This window comes from Cotesia typhae, unplaced genomic scaffold (assembly GCF_013202065.1).
Source record: "Cotesia typhae breed Kobodo isofemale line unplaced genomic scaffold, CoteBio_Ctyphae contig_44, whole genome shotgun sequence".
In the NCBI taxonomy this organism is placed as follows: Eukaryota; Metazoa; Arthropoda; class Insecta; order Hymenoptera; family Braconidae; genus Cotesia; species Cotesia typhae.
The window spans coordinates 684,108-701,471 of record NW_027423753.1 but is presented as its reverse complement, the minus strand read 5'-3'; the positions used below and the strand labels follow the sequence as shown (position 1 = coordinate 701,471).

Genomic DNA, 17,364 nt, shown 5'->3' with positions numbered 1-17,364 from the left:
TTATTATTCTTTGAGCTATCGATTAATTTATCGATTAAATTATTTAATAAAATAATTTTGTACAGTTTTAATTTCTGGTAAAATTTATTTTTTAAAAGTTATGATGAACAAGTGGATCGTCTGTTTTCTAGCGATTACTATCCTAGGATTTAAAACTGTCGACGGTGAGTTGAGCTTGGAGTTCGGATATTTACTTTCACTCATCCGATGAGTTCAATGACAACTCGTTCTAATTTTAAGTTAATTAAAATAAGATTATTTTTTGGAAAATTTTATTTATTATTTAATTTATTAAGTAAAAATAAGTTTGTAAAATTTTTATTTTATTTTATTTATGCAGAAATTTTTTGTTATTCGAATGACCTTTCAGGAAAGCTGAAAAGATGTGTCAAATGCAGGTCGAGAGGAGACCTCGGCTCGTGTAAGGATCCTTTCACGTCAAACATCACACTTATTGAAAAGGAACATGGAGTTAAAACTATTCCTTGCGCTTCTGGCTGGTGCGGAAAAATTATTGAGTCTCCTAATTTGAATAATGGTACGCTTTTAGAATTATTTATCAAACAAACTTGATAAAAATTTTAATCTAATAATTAAAAAAAAAAAAATTTTTTTAATTACAATTTAAATATTATTTATTTGGGTACAAAAAAAAAAATAATTAAACTATTTTTGTGGGAAAAAAAAAAAAAAAAATAATGCCTCAGGTGGGGATCAAACTCACGACCTTAAGCTTACACGCTGCCATCTGCGCTACTGAGACTTCGGGGCGGAGGAAATTAAAAATTTTATATAAATATTTTAATAAATATGAAATCGTGACTACCGTAATTTATGAACTATAAATAAATAAAATTTTGCTTTATCCAATAATAAAACACTCATTATTATTTTTTTAATTATAATTAATTTATAATAACTCAAAATTTTTTTTTTTTTTTTTTTTTTTTTTTTTTTTTTGTTTTGATATATAAAACTATAAAATTTGTAAGTAAAAATTTAAATTTTCATTCAAGAACCATAGCCTTGAATTTTGAATTAAAAATTTCAATGCTCAGGAATGTAGAAGGTCGAAAGTCGAAATTTAATTATTAAAAAAATTGACTATTTATCATAGATATAATAGTGAATAATTTTATTTAAAAATTAATAATAAAATTATATTTCTTCCAGAGTACGGCACAGCAACAGAAAGAATGTGCTTACAAAGAGGACCTGACGACAATGAAGAAAGATGTGCGTACACTTTAAAAAATTACAAAAAAGTATTCATGTGCTTTTGTCGCGGGGATTTGTGCAATAGCAGCACGTCGACAACCCCCAAATTTGTTTTCATTGTTGGTCTTCTTCTATTGCAAGTGTCGCGGCGATCGGTATGAAGAAGAAATGCTTCATATCAAGTAAATAACACCTAAAAAGACTATTATGAAAGCTGTATTGTGTAAATATCGAAGAAATATAAGTACAAATAAATTTTGAATTTTTAACCAACCTCTGAAAATTAAAAGATGTAATTGTAGAGTATGTAGACTAAATGTAAGTAATGTTGGATATAATGTGTATGAATAATGGAATCCAATTAATCTAGCAGAGTCTAGATTCATCAGTACGTTCTTAAATCTTATATCAAAGGCTAGGATTGTAGAAAGGTGATTGAGGCCTGATGCTACTCAGTACGTTATCCTGAAGGCCATTTGATCGTCTTTCATGCTGCAGTCTCAGTAATGATCTCAGATGCGGGATTTCATGGAAAAATAACCCCGTACGGTCATAAAGATGGCTTATTACTGACGCTGCTGATTCATCTGTCAAAAGCAGTGGATCTGGATACGCTGGAATGATTACATGGTATCTTAATTGTAAATATTGGAGTTTTTAAAGATCTAAGCTAATCCCGATGTTACACTCATCAAGAGCTTTCATTTGAGTACCCACATGCATTTTTTATATATTTTTCATATATACATATATATATATATATATATAAATATATAAAATATATGAAAAATTGATGTGGGTATTCAAATGAAAGCTCTTGATGAGTGTAACATCGAAATGAGCTTATATTTTCAAAAATATCTGTTAAAAACTTTTAAAAGACAGTTTAAAAAAAATGGCCGCTCCGGGACAGCTTTACAAAAATCAGTATAACTTTTAAAATAATTTTCGGATTGACATGAATTTTTTTTTTTAAATGTACTTAAATTAATAATACTCATTACAAAAATAAAATTAAAATAATTAAAAAAAATTTTTTACCTTAAAATAAACATTTCTTCTCTCAATAATCAAGAGAAGAAATATTAAAAAAATTATAATACCTAGACCATTTGAAAAATCAGGCGTTGAATGAAATTGAGATGAATCCTGAGAACTAATTCCTAAATCATTGACATCAACAGGCTTAATAAAAACTCCATTCGGCCACAAAGCTTCAGGATTTCTTCCGGCAAAAGAAGAAACAGGTGACTTGAAGAAGCTTGATGATAATTTATTGGCAAAATCAGCGGACCGTCGGCCTATTGACAAAAATGATTTCTGTGCAATAGTATTGTGACCTAAAAATAATTATCCTTATTATTATACTAGCGAGCGTTGAAAAAAATGAATGATTGACCATGTTATTTACGGAGTATCATAATTTAATTTAATTAAATAAAATATAATGGCGGAATGAATGAAGAAATAATGAAAAGTACTTAGTAATAATAATTGATTTATTACCGTCAGTAGTTAGTTGGTGCTCGTAAATATGGGGAGGCGAAATAAATTTAACGTGAACGCTTGCCAAAGGTGCTGCTGAAGAGCCTGTGATGAGCGTCAGTAGTCCGAGAATTTTCAACTGAAAAACGATAAATTACTTCTTGTTACATAAACTGTTAATAATTAATAGTTATTTATTATGCTTTATTAGATTAGCCTAGAGAATTGAGATGATTCTTGAAGAAACTCTATAGTAGATTCTACTGTTCCATCAAAGCAATAGAAAGCATTCTCATGCTCAACAACTTTATCTTAATCACGCTTGCGTTGTATATTGCTCACTATCCCGTCGGCTTTTAACTATGTAATTATCTTAAATCTATTAATCTGTTTTAGATATACTTCTCTTTATTATATAAATTCAAGGATTGGATAATCATTAAGGATTCTTTAGGATTTTACTGAAAAAAAATTTTTTTTTATTACTTGGATTTAGAATTTAACTATTTTAACAGTTAAATTCAATCACAAGTGTAAAAAAAATATTTAATGATTTTTTTTTTTTATAATATTATTATAATTATTAAAGTAATAAAATTTATTTTATAAATTTTTTTAATTAAAGAAAAAATATTAACAAAAATTTTTTTTTTTGTAAAAATTTAATTTTATTCCGCTCAAAGCGGTAAAAATTTAATTACAATTAGATCTTAAAATTTTAATGGTAAAATTAATCTTTAATTAAATTAAAGCATAATATTTTATTGTTTCAAAAATTATCTAAAAAATTTTAAATACTAAATTTTTGATACAATTTTTATTAAGATTTAAAATAATTAAAATTAAAAACTAGTCTCATTGACTTTTAACGCATCTTCTGTGAAATTAGCTAGTAATACCGTCATGTTCAGAGAATTTATTACATTGTTGGTCAAATTATCAATTTCTGAGCTGTTAAACTCAGTTTCATTGCTGTCTGATCCATCGACGGTCAAATTACCAAAGGGTATCAGCAAGATTGTGTTATTACCAAAAACGTTCAGGTAGTCGACAAATTCTGAATCTTTGGACTCAGTTTGGTTGCTCTTCAAGTCGGTGGCATTCAAAATTCCGACAGATCCCGAGAATTTAAAAAGATAGAGTACTCTTTTATAAAACGTTAAAGCTTCAATTTCAGGTTCAGTGGCTTCTATTGGGTCCAAGGGTGTGACTTCACGGGAGTTTTCTCCGTTTATTGCCAAATAAATTGCGTCAACAGGATCATTTTCAAAAATTTCTTCCGTTTTATTCTCAACCGAAGGCGACGAGCTCGAGTTGTAATAAACTCCGACCATTACTTCTCCATCTGGCAGCGGCACAGCGGAACCCTATTACAGTTTAAACATATAATTAGTATTATTATTATTATTATTATTATCCTTATCTATTTTATAAAATTATTTCTAATTTTTCTTATCATAAAAACTTTTTTTTTTATTTTTATCAAAAGAATTTTGTAATGCTTGATAAATTTCTTTATTTATCTCAATACATTTTATTAGAAACATTTTATTGTTTATTTTTTTTATCAAATTTTTTATTTGACAAATTTAAATCAATTTTTTTTTTCTTCTTAAAAAATTGAAGAAATTTCAAAATTATTATTGAAAAATTTTTTTATTTCTTCATAAAATAATTTTTTAATAATTAATCTTAACATATGTTTTAAATTTTAATTTTTATTTAATTTAACTGGAATTCTTTATAAAATAATCTAAAAAAATTTTTTAAGACTCAAAATTAAAAAAAAAAATTTTTTTTCAAGTTCAATAAATTTTTACAACTTAAAAATTTTATTTAAACTTCAAAATTAATTTAAAAAAAATAATGAATTTTAAAAATTAATATTTTTTGACTAAAAAATATTTCTTCATTTTTAAAAAATAATTTAAGCCTTAAAAATAAATTTTTTTTGGTTTATTTTTTGTAAAATAAAATTCTAAATTATAAAATTGAACTGAGAAAATAATAAAAAAATAAACTTACTTGCAAAGTGAAACTTGCGATGGCAATTAAACACAACAAAAAAGACTTCATTTTACGAAGGATTTTTTATTAATAAAAGCAAGAGTTTCTTTCACAATCTCACTTTAAAATAACAATGAAAAATAAAAAAAAAAAAAACCCTGATTATATATAGAGAAAAACTTGCTCTTATCACGAGTCATTAACAAGTCCAAGAAGGTGACGTTAGTAATTATCTAAGAAATTTCAAAATCATCATACACACAAAATACATGTCCGACAATTTTATTCCTTCCAACTCGAATTAATTTATTTATTAAATTCAAATTAAAAATTGATTTCTCGAAACTTCTTTTACAATCGAAATATCCGGCGGCTAAATTAATAATAATTACAACACAATCGATTTTTAAGTGCGTCATAATTCATATAACTGATAAAATTGAATTGACGTGTCCAAAAATTGAATTTACAATTAAAATTACTTGTAAAAAAGTTTATTGTTGGTTATAAATTAAAAAATTTAATTCAAACTTAAAATTGGGTTAAATCCTTGATCTAGTTTAGTAATTTGATTTGATAAAAATCTATTATTCATCAGAGGAGAAAGAAAGTGCTTGAAATAATAAAAAATTTTATTTCTTCTTTTATAAAAAATAAATATTGTCGCTTGGATATATTATATATTTATATAATAATAAATTTAGTACAATAAATCGCAGAGTTACTCAACTTTATTTCTGCTAAGTAAATTTAAGGCCTCTCCTTAATACTAAACTCTGCAATCCATTGAAACAAGACGCTATAAGTAAACAACAAAAGTATCTCTCAAAGATCTGAGGACAAATGTGAGTGTATCTGGAGCCTCCATTTAGGGAATCGATGACTTAGATCTCAACCAGCCTCAGCACTCAAGTACTGTTTAATCTCTTTTAATGGTTTTTAAACCGAACAATGCTATCAATTATTGCTTAAAATAAATCTCAGACTTTTAGATTATTTTTTAAAAATTATTTTTTAGTTCAAAATTATATTTAAAAAATATAAAATAACAAAATTTGAATTCTTAATATTTTAAATAATGTTTTATTTCTTCTTTTAGAAAAAGCTTAACAGAGTTTATTTTTTATAAAAGAAGAAATTAAATTAGACAACTTAACGAAATTTTATCTACAAAAATTCATAATAAAATTTATTTGATTTAAAACTTGATCTTAAAATTATTAAAATAATTTTTTTATCTGCCGTTTATAAAAATGAACTAGGTCTGTAAACATGTTTCATTAAAAACGTAACAGCAATAAAAAATAAAACCCAAGATTGGCTCGTCAATTACTGCATGAAGATATTAAGATATGATGAGCACAGGCCGCCCTTTCTAATATAACTATTATTTATCTGTATACATTCACCGACAACCCGAAGAACACGACCCGGAACACTCACGTGACTAATTTCACCGTGGGAGAGACATAAAACATTTTGAAACTTGTCAATCATCTCAACTCTCGCTTATGAAATAGAACACTTAATTAAATTATTCTAACGAGAACAATTGAGTTAGCACTGGTCTTCTTTTATTCCTTGATTAGAAATAATAAATTTACAATATTAAATTGTGGAAAATTTTAGTGAACTTACCATCAGCATGGCGATAATAAAAATTATTATTTTTTTCCGAAAAAAATTAAGTTTAAGGGACTAATGCAAAAGACTGACTAAGCGCTGGCTACTGATCCAGTTTAGATGCACTAGAGAATGCTAACTTATGGTTTGCTTGTAAATATACCTTCTAGGATACACTCTCATATTCCACCTCTACCTGGGTCACAAGATATCCACGTAATTATAATATATAATAATAATAATAATAACCCATGGGAGAACAAGCAAGGATCATCACGTGAGGAGTGAGGAGTCAGCAAGCCGATGGGAGTATACTTTCATTTTCAAAGACAACTCTATTTTGTAATCTTCGATCTATTTTATAATACACGGGATCATTCGATCAATTGGCATAGATGAGAGAATTTTTTTTAAAGAAGAAATTATTAAAGAAAATTTTTTATTAATAAAATCATTTTGAAAAGAATTTTTTAATTTCTTCTTTTCAATAAAATTTATTTTTCTATCTACAATGATTTCTTCTTAAAAAAAAAAATTTTTTTTGCTTAATTAAAGATTTCTTCTTTTCAATAAAATTAATATTATTTTATTTTTTCAACCATTGTAATTTGATTGAAATGAACAGATATTAAAATCAATAATGAAGTAAAAATGTAATCATTATTTGCAATTGTTATCAATAATTCAATAAATCGGTGTGCTTGCTCAATGTTCATACCTTTGTAATCAAATAATCACCTAGTGATTGCGAAAAGTTATATCAAATACAAACAAATAAATCAATACAAAGAATAATTAATTATTAAAGCATTATTTATTCAAAAAATATTTCTTCATGAATCTTAATTTTAAAAGTGGAGGCTCGTCTTTGAATATTACTCAGTACAATAAAAATAAATAGCAATCTACGATATAAAAATATCTTCTTTTGATTTTATATTGATGATAAAATACCAGTAATAAGAACTATCTATTTAATTTATTTATTTATTAATTATAGGAATTATTTTGATTCTTCAATGCTCAAGTCCAATTTTTTTGAATTATTTATACAGCTGGACGGACGCAAGCTTTCAGTGTACAAACTGCAGTTTTTCCATCGGGACCACACTGACATTTGTTACATTCACTGTAGAATTCTTTGTTGGCTGGACAAGGGTCGCCATGTTTCCAGAAAGCTGCAAAAAATAATCAGAATTAAATTTAAAAAAATAAAAATGCAATTTTGTAAAAATAATTTTTTTGAAGAAATTTTTTTATTAAATAAATTATAATAAAAAATTTCTTACGCCCCCACGCAATGTCTTGCTTTACTGGATGAGGAACGCACTTCCTTCTTGTACAAGCTAAATCTTTTTCAGATAAACACGAGCACAAATTACAGTCTACTTTGTATTTCTTCCCAGGTTCGCAATGCTCCGGTGCTTTGTCAACTACAATATATTCTACGCCATCACCATCCATCATGTATTGAGTTTCTGCTGCAGCTACTACAAGAAAATAATTAATAATTAAAAAAAAAAAATTGTAATAATTAGTTAATACTTACCAATCCCAACAAAAGCCATCAAGGCGAAAGAAATCATCATCTTCTTCATTTTGCAGTTAATTGTAATTACACTATTATTTTTTTTCTTTAAAATTGTGAACTTGTTATTACTGTCAACACGGTTCGACTGATACTTCCCGATGGCAAAGCGCGTAGTTAAATACTCCCGCAATATTGCCGCTAGATTGGGGAAGTGAACCTCCAATCAGAAATAACAACGTCGTATTTACAAGAGCAAACATTTACCGTTAAATAGTCAACATAACATCATATGTTAATTCATTATTTATCGTTGTATATCTTTCAGGGGAATTTTTTAAAGATTTATTAAAGAGTTCGCTAATATTTATACACTTTTAATTGAGAAATATGACTTTAATTAAAATTGGTTTCTTTACGTATTTCTTCTCAAGGCGATTTCAATTGAGTCTGAGGTTAATTTAAACATATTAATGGTAAAATAAATAATTGCTTTAATTTTAAGGAAGAAATAAAATTTATAAAAATAAATTTAACAATTTAATTTTAAAAGAAGAAAATTAAAAAACTATTATAATTATAATTATTAAATGTATTTTGAAATTATAATTTTTTATGTCTTATATATATATATATATATATTTCCTTTAAAAAAAAAAAATTGTAATTTTACAATTGTTTTTTTTTTTTTTCTTCACATTAAATAAAATTGTAAAGATTTTTTTTTTTATTAAAAAATCATTATTAATAATAATAATAATAATAATAATAAAATTTAAAAAAAATATTAAATTGCACAATATAAAGATTATAAATAAAATAATAGTAGAGTAAAAGTGTATTACTTATTAATCATTATTTACAGAAAGATAAGAAAGACTTTTATGTTCGACAATATAACTAAGCTCGTAAACGAGCGTTTTTTCATTGAATTACAATTATTTGTGAATAATTTTAGCAATTTATTATCGCGCATTAGAAGATACTAATTAATGACTAACAAATATAATTTCACAAGTAAATAGTTGCCTGAGTTTTGAATAAATTACACAATCTAATTACGATTAATTAATTTCGATAAGATTTGATGATCTCTTGGCTATTTATCGCTCCGTGAATCAGAAAGATAATTTAATTATTCCAGACTTAAAATTATCTTCAACAAAATTACTGAAGATAAATTTTGTTTATCATTTATCGATAAACAATAATGTATATATTTTAAGAAAAAAACAAAAATATTTTCTCAAATTTTCGATCGAATTTATCAGTCCCCTTTATTTTATCTAATTTATTATTTTAAGAAATATACAATCATATATTTTTTAGGGTTAACGGTTCAGGTTTTAATTCCTAAAATATTTCAACACTTGCGCGATATTAATTATTTCCTCTTTTTTGATAAATACTATTAATATTTAATCAGTTGTATTTATTTAGAGAATAATAATATGTTTTATTTTAATTATTAAGCATTTTGTTCTTTGAAGAGAATTTTTTTATGCCGAAGGACAAAAATAAGATGATAATTAGTTATTAAATATTTGTTTTTCATTTAGCAAAGTGTAATTATTTATTTATTTATTTTTTTTTTTTTTTTTTTTATTATTACGACATTAATTTTGATAAAAACTATCCATAAAATTTTAATTGTCAATAATTAAATAGATAATTGCAATATTAAGATAAAAAAAAATATTTACGTGACTTTTTTTTATAAATCTCAAGCCCACTGTATCGCGGATTAACTTCAAATTAAAAGATATGATTATTTAAATAATAAAAAATATGGCAAGGTTCTTGAAAAAATTATTTTAACATTGTTTTATTTATATAATTATCAATTTATCAATAATTATTAAAAAAATTGACAATTATTTTAAATTAATTATAATTTGGTAATTTTTTCTGAAGAAATAAATAAAATAAAAATTAATTTAACAAGCGAGGTATCTTGTCATGGATGAACTCCAAAGTTCATGAATATTATAATGAAAAAAATTAAAAAATATCTGATTCAATCTGCTGTAATGTGATATAACGGGGACATCTTTGTCATCGGATAATCGAAGCGAGAAATCGGCAGTTGTTTTGGATAATATTTTAAAGAGGTACTTGAGACATGTAATTTTAAATTGCCTTCCTTAAAATGTAATTCTTTAGATCCGCTTAGGTCTCATTAAAATAGTCTTTAAGTGTTGCGTTATGTCTTGGAACAACCAAATTTTACCTTTGAGGTAAATATTTGTCATTTATTTTTGTACTAAATAAGTTTATAGTGGTGATAAAAATTTTTACAAGTGAATTAATTTTTTTCTCAGAAGAAATAATATTTTTTTAAGAAATATTAAACCTAAAAAATTAATTGCAGTGGCCGCTACTACAGATCTAAAGAAAAATACAACGATATTGAGGATCCATTTTCTTTAAAAGTAAAACCTATTTATCGGTACATAAAATTGGGTTTTTTGGTGACATACTGGTCAATATTTACTGTAAGTAAAAATAAAAAAAAATATATTTTTAAAAATTTTTTTCTTGAAAAAAAAATCTATTTTAGTTATTATTGATGACTAAAAGCGAAAAACCGGGACTGATGAATCACTTATCAATACAAAGCGACGGAGTAACCAGTATCCTTTTTTAAAAAAATCAAATATTTACTTTCCTCGGATATTATATATTTACACACATACACTTCATTAAAATATGTGTACATACATCCTTAGCACATGTAGACATTGAGATAGCAAGCAAGCCAATCAGTGACAAAGTTAAGTTGAATCTCCAGGGGCCACTAGTCCCCGTACTACAGACGGATGACGTTAACTCTCCGTATCATCTCGTCGTCTGGCTGGAGTTAATTTCTGATTATAATAACACTGATAATTATTACCAAGTATTTATTTTTTCAACAGAAAAAATTATAAATTATCCAAAAATCATTTATAAAAATAATTTATAGGCACTAACTGAAAAGTGGGTGGTTCCAATTCTGCCCTTAAATTTGCTCCAAGTTTTCTCGAAACAAGAAGCGCAAAAAATACTGGAAGTCTTGAAATACGATAGAAAGTTAGCGGGAAGATTGAGATTGAGATTTGAAACAAACTCGCCGAAGAAATTAAAAATTTTGTATACTCTTGATCTGTCTCCGGCAAACGCTGATGAAGGCCTGCTTTATGGAACGATTATTTTGTTTGGACTTTATTTTTTCATCATTTTTGATATCATCAATCGGGCTCTTGCTGCGATGCTTGCTTCGACCATGTCTTTGGCTGTTTTGGCGTTTTTGAATCAGGTAGCGTGATTTCTTCCGTAGATTATACTTCAAATTTAAGGTTTTTATTTTATAAGTTTAATAAAAAAATTTTTTAGCGGCCAACAACTTCAGAAATAATTTCATGGATTGATATTGATACGTTGTTGTTGCTTTTTTCAATGATGATTCTTGTTGCGATACTTGGAGACACTGGACTTTTTGATTATTTAGCTGTATTTGCTTATAAGGTTGAAAAATATTAATTAAATTCATTATTAATTTATTATTATTATTATTAGAAATTTTTTAAGTTTTTATCAAGAGCTTTCATTTGAGTACCCACATGTATTTTTACATATTTTTATAATAATAATAATAATAATAAATTGATTCTAGATAACAAATGGTAAAGTTTGGCCATTAATTTACACTCTCTGTATCTTCACCGCAATTTTATCATCTTTTCTTGACAACACAACAATGGTCTTACTAATGACACCCGTCACAATCCGACTTTGTGAAGTAATGGAACTAAATCCCGTTCCAATATTGACAGCAATGGTAATTTACTCAAATATCGGTGGAACCTTGACTCCTGTTGGTGATCCACCGAATGTTATAATCACTACCAATCAAAAAGTCATCAAAGCGGTAATAAAATATAAATTTTCAATGAATAATAATAATATAATTAATTAAAAACAAAAATTAATCATTGCAACAGGGCGTAGATTTCAATAACTTCGTGTTACACATGAGCATCGGCGTAGTAATGGCGGTAATAGTCGCAAGTTTCCAATTAAAACATATTTTCCACGACACGAAGCTGCTAAAATTTAACGAGCCTCTAGAAATCCAAGAAATGCGGCACGAAATCGCGATTTGGCAGCGCGCTGCAGCCAGCTTATCGAGTTACTGTCGAGAAGAAAAGCTGGTGCGCGACATTTTGCTGCAGAAAGTTAAAACACTCAGCGCTGCTTTAGATAACAAATTAACTACGGGAAGAATAAGCTCGTTGAAGTACAGGTTGACGCTCGAGGAACTTCAAGACAAAGTAATTAATAATTTTTAAGAAAAGATAATTATAATTAAATGTTAATAATATTTGTCTTGATTTTAGTTCCAAATACGCGACAAATGGATGCTGCTAAAAACAACTATCACCTTAATCTTCGTGATAGTACTTTTTTTTCTGCATAACTTGCCCAACGTAAATTTATCACTCGGGTGGACGACCTTGCTGGGAGTTTTCCTCATCCTCATCCTGGCGGACAACAAGGATTTGGATGGAATTCTCGCCCGGGTCGAGTGGAGCACCTTAATATTTTTTGCGGCCTTGTTTATTCTTATGGAGGTATTAATTTAAGTATTATCTTCAAAGATGTTTATGTTTATATATCTTCTTCATGCAATTCAATGTCTTGATGCTAAATAATATTTTTCTTCTTCTTTTTTTTTTAAATTAATTAAATGATTTTTTTAACAAATAAATTATGGCAAAAAAAGAAGAAATAAAAAATTTTATTTGTCAAAAAAATCAATTTGACTGTTAATTTTATCATTTTTTAAGGCACTTTCTTGCTTGGGCTTAATCGTCTGGATCGGCAAGCAAACCGAGATGATAATCCTGTCAGTAAGCGAAGAGTTCAGATTAGCCATAGCCATTATTCTGATTTTATGGATATCAGGAATCGCCAGCGCCTTTGTAGATAACGTTTCTTTGACGACTATGATGATCAGAATCATAACGAACTTATCGCAAAATAATGAGCTCGGGCTGCCTCTCCAGCCGTTGGTTTGGGCCTTGGCCTACGGAGCCTGCATGGGAGGTAAGTTTAATCTTGTTTTTTAATTGCTAATCAATAAGATGAAAAAAAAAAAAAAAAAAAAAAAAAAAAGAATTTTCTAGATGCTTTTTAATTATATACACTTATTTTATCAGATTATATGCTGATCATCGATTTCAATTGATACTTGTTATCATTTACATTATCATCAGCGTATTTTGTAGTGTTATCAGTGATTTTATTTTTTTGTTGAATGGATGCGTGTTATTTTGCAGGTAATGCGACTCTCATTGGAGCTACGGCAAATGTTGTATGCGCTGGAGTCGCTGAACAACATGGATATCCGTTTACATTCATGCAATTTTTTAAGTAATTATTTCTTCTTTCTATTTTTATATTATAAATATTTTATTTTATTTCTTCTTTATATTTTCAATTCAAAATATTAACAATTTAATTTTATTTTGCAGAGTGGGATTTCCAATAACGATTGGTAGTCTTCTAACAGCAACTGTATATCTTCTCGTAGCTCACATAATTTTCCAATGGCATTGATTAATTTTTTATTTATTTTAACAATTATATTTTCAACTTTCAACCTTTAAATACTCAATTTATATAATATTATATTACATTAATATGATTATTTTAAATTAAACAATCCTTAGGTCACTTGAAATTAATAATTGTAAAATTTCAAGGATCAATAATTTTTCTTCAACAAATCTTGATCTATTTATAATCTAATTATTTATCAATTTATTTTATTAATTAGTTAATTAAAAAAAATTGTGATACTTGATTATTATTTGTAAAATAAATATCAATTTTTTTTAAACTTTGTATTTAAGGTACTCTGCGGTACCAACAAGCTGCGGTACCAATAAGTCCGCCTTTCGCTAAAAGGTGGCAGCTCTCACTACTTAACAACTAAGCAGTCATTCAAAAAAATTCAGTATAATTCCTATTTATAATCTGGGAATTCCAGAAGACTATAAAGAATTTTTTAAAGTTTTATTCCGCAGTTTTTTGTATCATTTAAACGAAAAAAAATTTTCTATGAACTATTTACATCTCAAGATGTCATTAGAATAAATTTAAATGTTCAAACGGCGATACACTTTTTTTCGTAATTTTCGTAATTGATTGAAGAAATTATTCATTTATAAAAAAATGTATCTTGTTTACAGAATATTGTTTATATAAAAATTTGTATTAAAATTCAAACAATGGAAAGTTTTATTTTTTTTTTTTTTTTTTTTAATTTTAAAATAGTAGCAGCACAACTTTATATAAATAGAATTTTATTTTATTTAGAGAATAAGGAAATTTTATTAAGTTAAATAAGAAAGGTCTTGACCGGAAGTACCTTTCCATTATTAGCATGTTTTTCGGTTAATTTCAAAACAAAGTAACTCAAAAAAATATTTTTTTATTAATATTTAACTTCTAATTTTTAATCAAAATTTATATAAATAATATGCAAAATTTTTTCCTGTAAAATAAATTAAAAAAAAAAAAAAAAAAAAAAAAGAAGAAGAAATGCCAATTGTGTGTTAAAATGGACAGCCGTATAAATAATATATGTATATATAAATAAAAAATATGTAAAAATCAATAAAAAAATTTTTTTAATCCTAATTTTGTGCAGTCACACATTAAAGCAAGTCGCTACTTCTTATTAATCATTTTTGGGTCCAAAAACAATATGACTAAGCATTCGAAGAAACTAGTATCATTTTAATGAAGAGGCTATTGACGTAGATAACTCCAAATAATGTAAATAATTTTTTCTTCATTAATTTTCTTGTTATTTTATACGCTGTTTTGTATTCATCTCTCCGACGATTGTCCAAAAATGACAGGACATTATTCATTAATATTATGATTATACGGCGAATTTTTTGTACAAGATTATTATAGTTTTATTAATAAAAAAAAATAGTTAACTATTTATGGATGATTCATAAACAAACAGCCGGTTTTAATATTTTTTTATGCCCAGTTCATGTCGAAGTTCACTGTCATGGTTTAGTTAATCCCCAAAAATACACAATGGAAGACAATTAATCGGCAGTGGAAAAAAAATTATATACTTCAAAATTATTTTTCCGCGTCTCAAATATTATTTTGATTATTTAAAGGTTTGTTTTTTATTTTGTTTGGTTATTTATTTTTTTTTTTTTTATTCTTTTGAGGTAAATTTCCTTATTTCCGATTCCGAGAAGCTTTTAACACTGAATTGGTGTAAAAATATACACAAGGGGATAACTATTTATGACGATACCTGGATATATTTATCGGGTGTAAAACTAATTACACAATTTATAAGAAAATATTTTTTAATTATTTAAAATATTTTTTTTTTATAGAAATAAATTTTTTTTATTAAAATTCGCTGTCTAAAAATTATTTTTTAGCCCCAAAGCGCGTGAAAAATTTTTCTCTTATTAAATTTCAGCAAAACAAATAACTTAGATCAAAAAGCTATCTTTTCCCGATTCTGACAAGTAATTCAATGATTATTTATCCTCTAATAATAGGTATCGGGAAATGGTAAATGTAATGAGGTCGAGTTACTGTTATCAAGAATCGTAACTAAACCTGGTAAAGTATATAAAGACACTCCTTTACTTACCGCGTTAGTGAGAGTAAATCTTCTTATTTATTCAAACGTCTATCTGTTTATTATATACTGTATGCGCATATATTTATCCTCATGTTCCTTGTCATGTTCGATCAGCCAGGCACTATCCATATGTTTACACCTTCGGGTTCTAGAATTGCAATGAAAATACAATTTAAATTATCATAATTTATTTTTATCTCTATTAATTTTTTATTGAACATCTCATTAACGGAAAAATCGATTACGCGTTGGTAAAAAAATTGTATCAACACATTGATGGAAATTTTTATTATTATTATTATTTTATGAATTTTTTTTTTTTTTTTTTAATTTCCACTCTCGATCGGAAAACGCTAATCGTAGAAGATTCAAGCAAAACTAGTCGAGAGAAATGCAAGAGGGAGGAATGAGGCAAGTAGCATGTCAACTTCTGAGAGATATTCATTGATAATTTATTATTATTATTAATAAAAAATCTCATTAATTGTAAAACAAAAAAATTAATACCATATACTCATATTTATTGTAAAATATCTTCGATGGAGCGGAGAGTCAAGCGTTAAATACGCTTTTGGGATTCACCGGACAAACGCGTGGGAGTATAATGTTAGAATTTAAAAGTTTTATTACAAATAAAAATAAAATCAAGTGAGTGAGAAATGAAGATGGTCAACCTGTTTTTTTATCACCCCGGAATTTTTATAACGTAGGGGGCGTTTATTTATTTTAGAGCCGTAAATTAAATGTCGGATTTTTGGTTTTATTATTAATGTCTAAAAATTTATAAGAAAATATTTTTTTAAGTAAGATTTTTTTTTTATAATAATTAAATAATTTTTTTGTCAATTAAAATATAAATACAGGAAAAATTGTATTTTTTTTTTTTTTTTTTTAATAAAATTTTTATCAGTGACGTAAGAATATAATTTATTTAAATTCGAATATTGTAAAAAGTAGAATCGTAAAAAAAGTAAATTTTATTGTTGATTATAATTATAATGAAAAATATATAAATAGTCTGATTTATTGACCAAAAAACAGTGCAATGATGAGTAATCCCCTTTGACGCAAGGTGATTTTTAAAATTCTTGAATGGATGATTTATAAAATAAATAGCCTGAAATTTGCATGTCGGCTGGTTATCTTTCTCGCCTGCTATGAGGATAAAATAAAACTCTTCTTAAGTTTAAAAAACTCCGATTATTTATCGACCAGAAAACAAATCATTCGACGTAATTGGACGAAAAATAGAATCCCAACAACAATTTTTTAATGTTTCAATTAATTTCTCATTTTGTAGAAGAATTTTCGGCACCACAAAAAATATAAACAATCAAAAACTTGATGTGCCTTTTAAATGTCAGATTGATCAAGAAAAAATTTTATACTGCATTAATTTTGGATTATGTAATAGTTTAAAAAAAGTAAGATTTATTTATTCTGTACCAGGAAGTAGAAAAAAATTTACTTTTTCTGGGTAATAGTCTAATTTTTTTTTTAATTTTGATTAAAAAAATTAATAACTGGATAAAACAATAGAATATGCATACCTGGACGCGCAATTTCCAGCGTGAACTCTAACGGTGAAATAATAAGCTAGAGTTCAATAGTTCCGAGCTGCACAGGCGAGATCGATTTGCAACTTGAACCTTCAGATCAAGGCCAAGCTTTTCACTCTGCGGCTTCTGCAAATTCATAAAAATTCATTATATATATATATATATATATATTAATATAATTCCTTTGGAATTTCCGAAATGACAAATTTTAAATTGTTATATTACAAAACACGTTTTTCACATGAAAATGTTAAAAAATTGAGTGATGT

General features: G+C 26.3%; 5 protein-coding genes across 10 annotated transcripts; 2 read left to right on the top strand and 3 right to left on the bottom strand.

Annotated features, from left to right (window-relative positions):
- The first annotated feature begins 24 nt into the window (after nt 1-24).
- On the top strand, nt 25-1,491 carry Rtv (QVR superfamily protein rtv). The gene is made up of 3 exons (XM_074245513.1): nt 25-164; nt 371-538; nt 1,174-1,491. Exons 1-3 carry the CDS (start codon nt 101-103, stop codon nt 1,377-1,379), a joined length of 438 nt encoding a protein of 145 aa, XP_074101614.1. The 5' UTR covers nt 25-100; the 3' UTR covers nt 1,380-1,491.
- Nucleotides 1,274-10,840, bottom strand: LOC141529103 (uncharacterized). Of its 4 annotated transcripts, none has more exons than XM_074245509.1 (5): nt 10,583-10,840; nt 2,725-2,842; nt 2,322-2,558; nt 1,493-1,832; nt 1,274-1,411 (listed from the first exon to the last, which is right to left on the bottom strand). In XM_074245509.1, exons 1-4 carry the CDS (start codon nt 10,601-10,603, stop codon nt 1,627-1,629), a joined length of 582 nt encoding a protein of 193 aa, XP_074101610.1. In that variant the 5' UTR covers nt 10,604-10,840; the 3' UTR covers nt 1,274-1,411; nt 1,493-1,626. The 4 variants fall into 4 exon arrangements, with proteins under 4 accessions (XP_074101610.1, XP_074101609.1, XP_074101612.1 ...); XM_074245508.1 differs by having other exon boundaries at nt 1,283-1,420; XM_074245511.1 differs by having other exon boundaries at nt 1,283-1,420; nt 2,322-2,519.
- LOC141528983 (uncharacterized) lies at nt 3,427-4,817 on the bottom strand. The gene is made up of 2 exons (XM_074245298.1): nt 4,729-4,817; nt 3,427-4,070 (listed from the first exon to the last, which is right to left on the bottom strand). The coding sequence occupies exons 1-2, from the start codon at nt 4,777-4,779 to the stop codon at nt 3,546-3,548; spliced, it is 576 nt and encodes a 191-aa protein (XP_074101399.1). The 5' UTR covers nt 4,780-4,817; the 3' UTR covers nt 3,427-3,545.
- Nucleotides 7,129-8,042, bottom strand: LOC141528572 (serine protease inhibitor I/II-like). Of its 2 annotated transcripts, none has more exons than XM_074244692.1 (3): nt 7,883-8,042; nt 7,623-7,823; nt 7,129-7,511 (listed from the first exon to the last, which is right to left on the bottom strand). In XM_074244692.1, exons 1-3 carry the CDS (start codon nt 7,929-7,931, stop codon nt 7,381-7,383), a joined length of 381 nt encoding a protein of 126 aa, XP_074100793.1. In that variant the 5' UTR covers nt 7,932-8,042; the 3' UTR covers nt 7,129-7,380. The 2 variants fall into 2 exon arrangements, with proteins under 2 accessions (XP_074100793.1, XP_074100794.1); XM_074244693.1 differs by having other exon boundaries at nt 7,623-7,820; nt 7,883-8,019.
- LOC141529093 (P protein) lies at nt 9,675-14,908 on the top strand. Of its 2 annotated transcripts, none has more exons than XM_074245491.1 (10): nt 9,675-10,494; nt 10,600-10,760; nt 10,827-11,159; nt 11,237-11,368; nt 11,517-11,771; nt 11,845-12,174; nt 12,241-12,474; nt 12,691-12,949; nt 13,204-13,276; nt 13,378-14,908. In XM_074245491.1, exons 1-10 carry the CDS (start codon nt 10,431-10,433, stop codon nt 13,460-13,462), a joined length of 1,926 nt encoding a protein of 641 aa, XP_074101592.1. In that variant the 5' UTR covers nt 9,675-10,430; the 3' UTR covers nt 13,463-14,908. The 2 variants fall into 2 exon arrangements, with proteins under 2 accessions (XP_074101592.1, XP_074101591.1); XM_074245490.1 differs by having other exon boundaries at nt 9,678-10,494; nt 13,183-13,276; nt 13,378-14,907.
- The last annotated feature ends 2,456 nt before the right edge of the window (nt 14,909-17,364 follow it).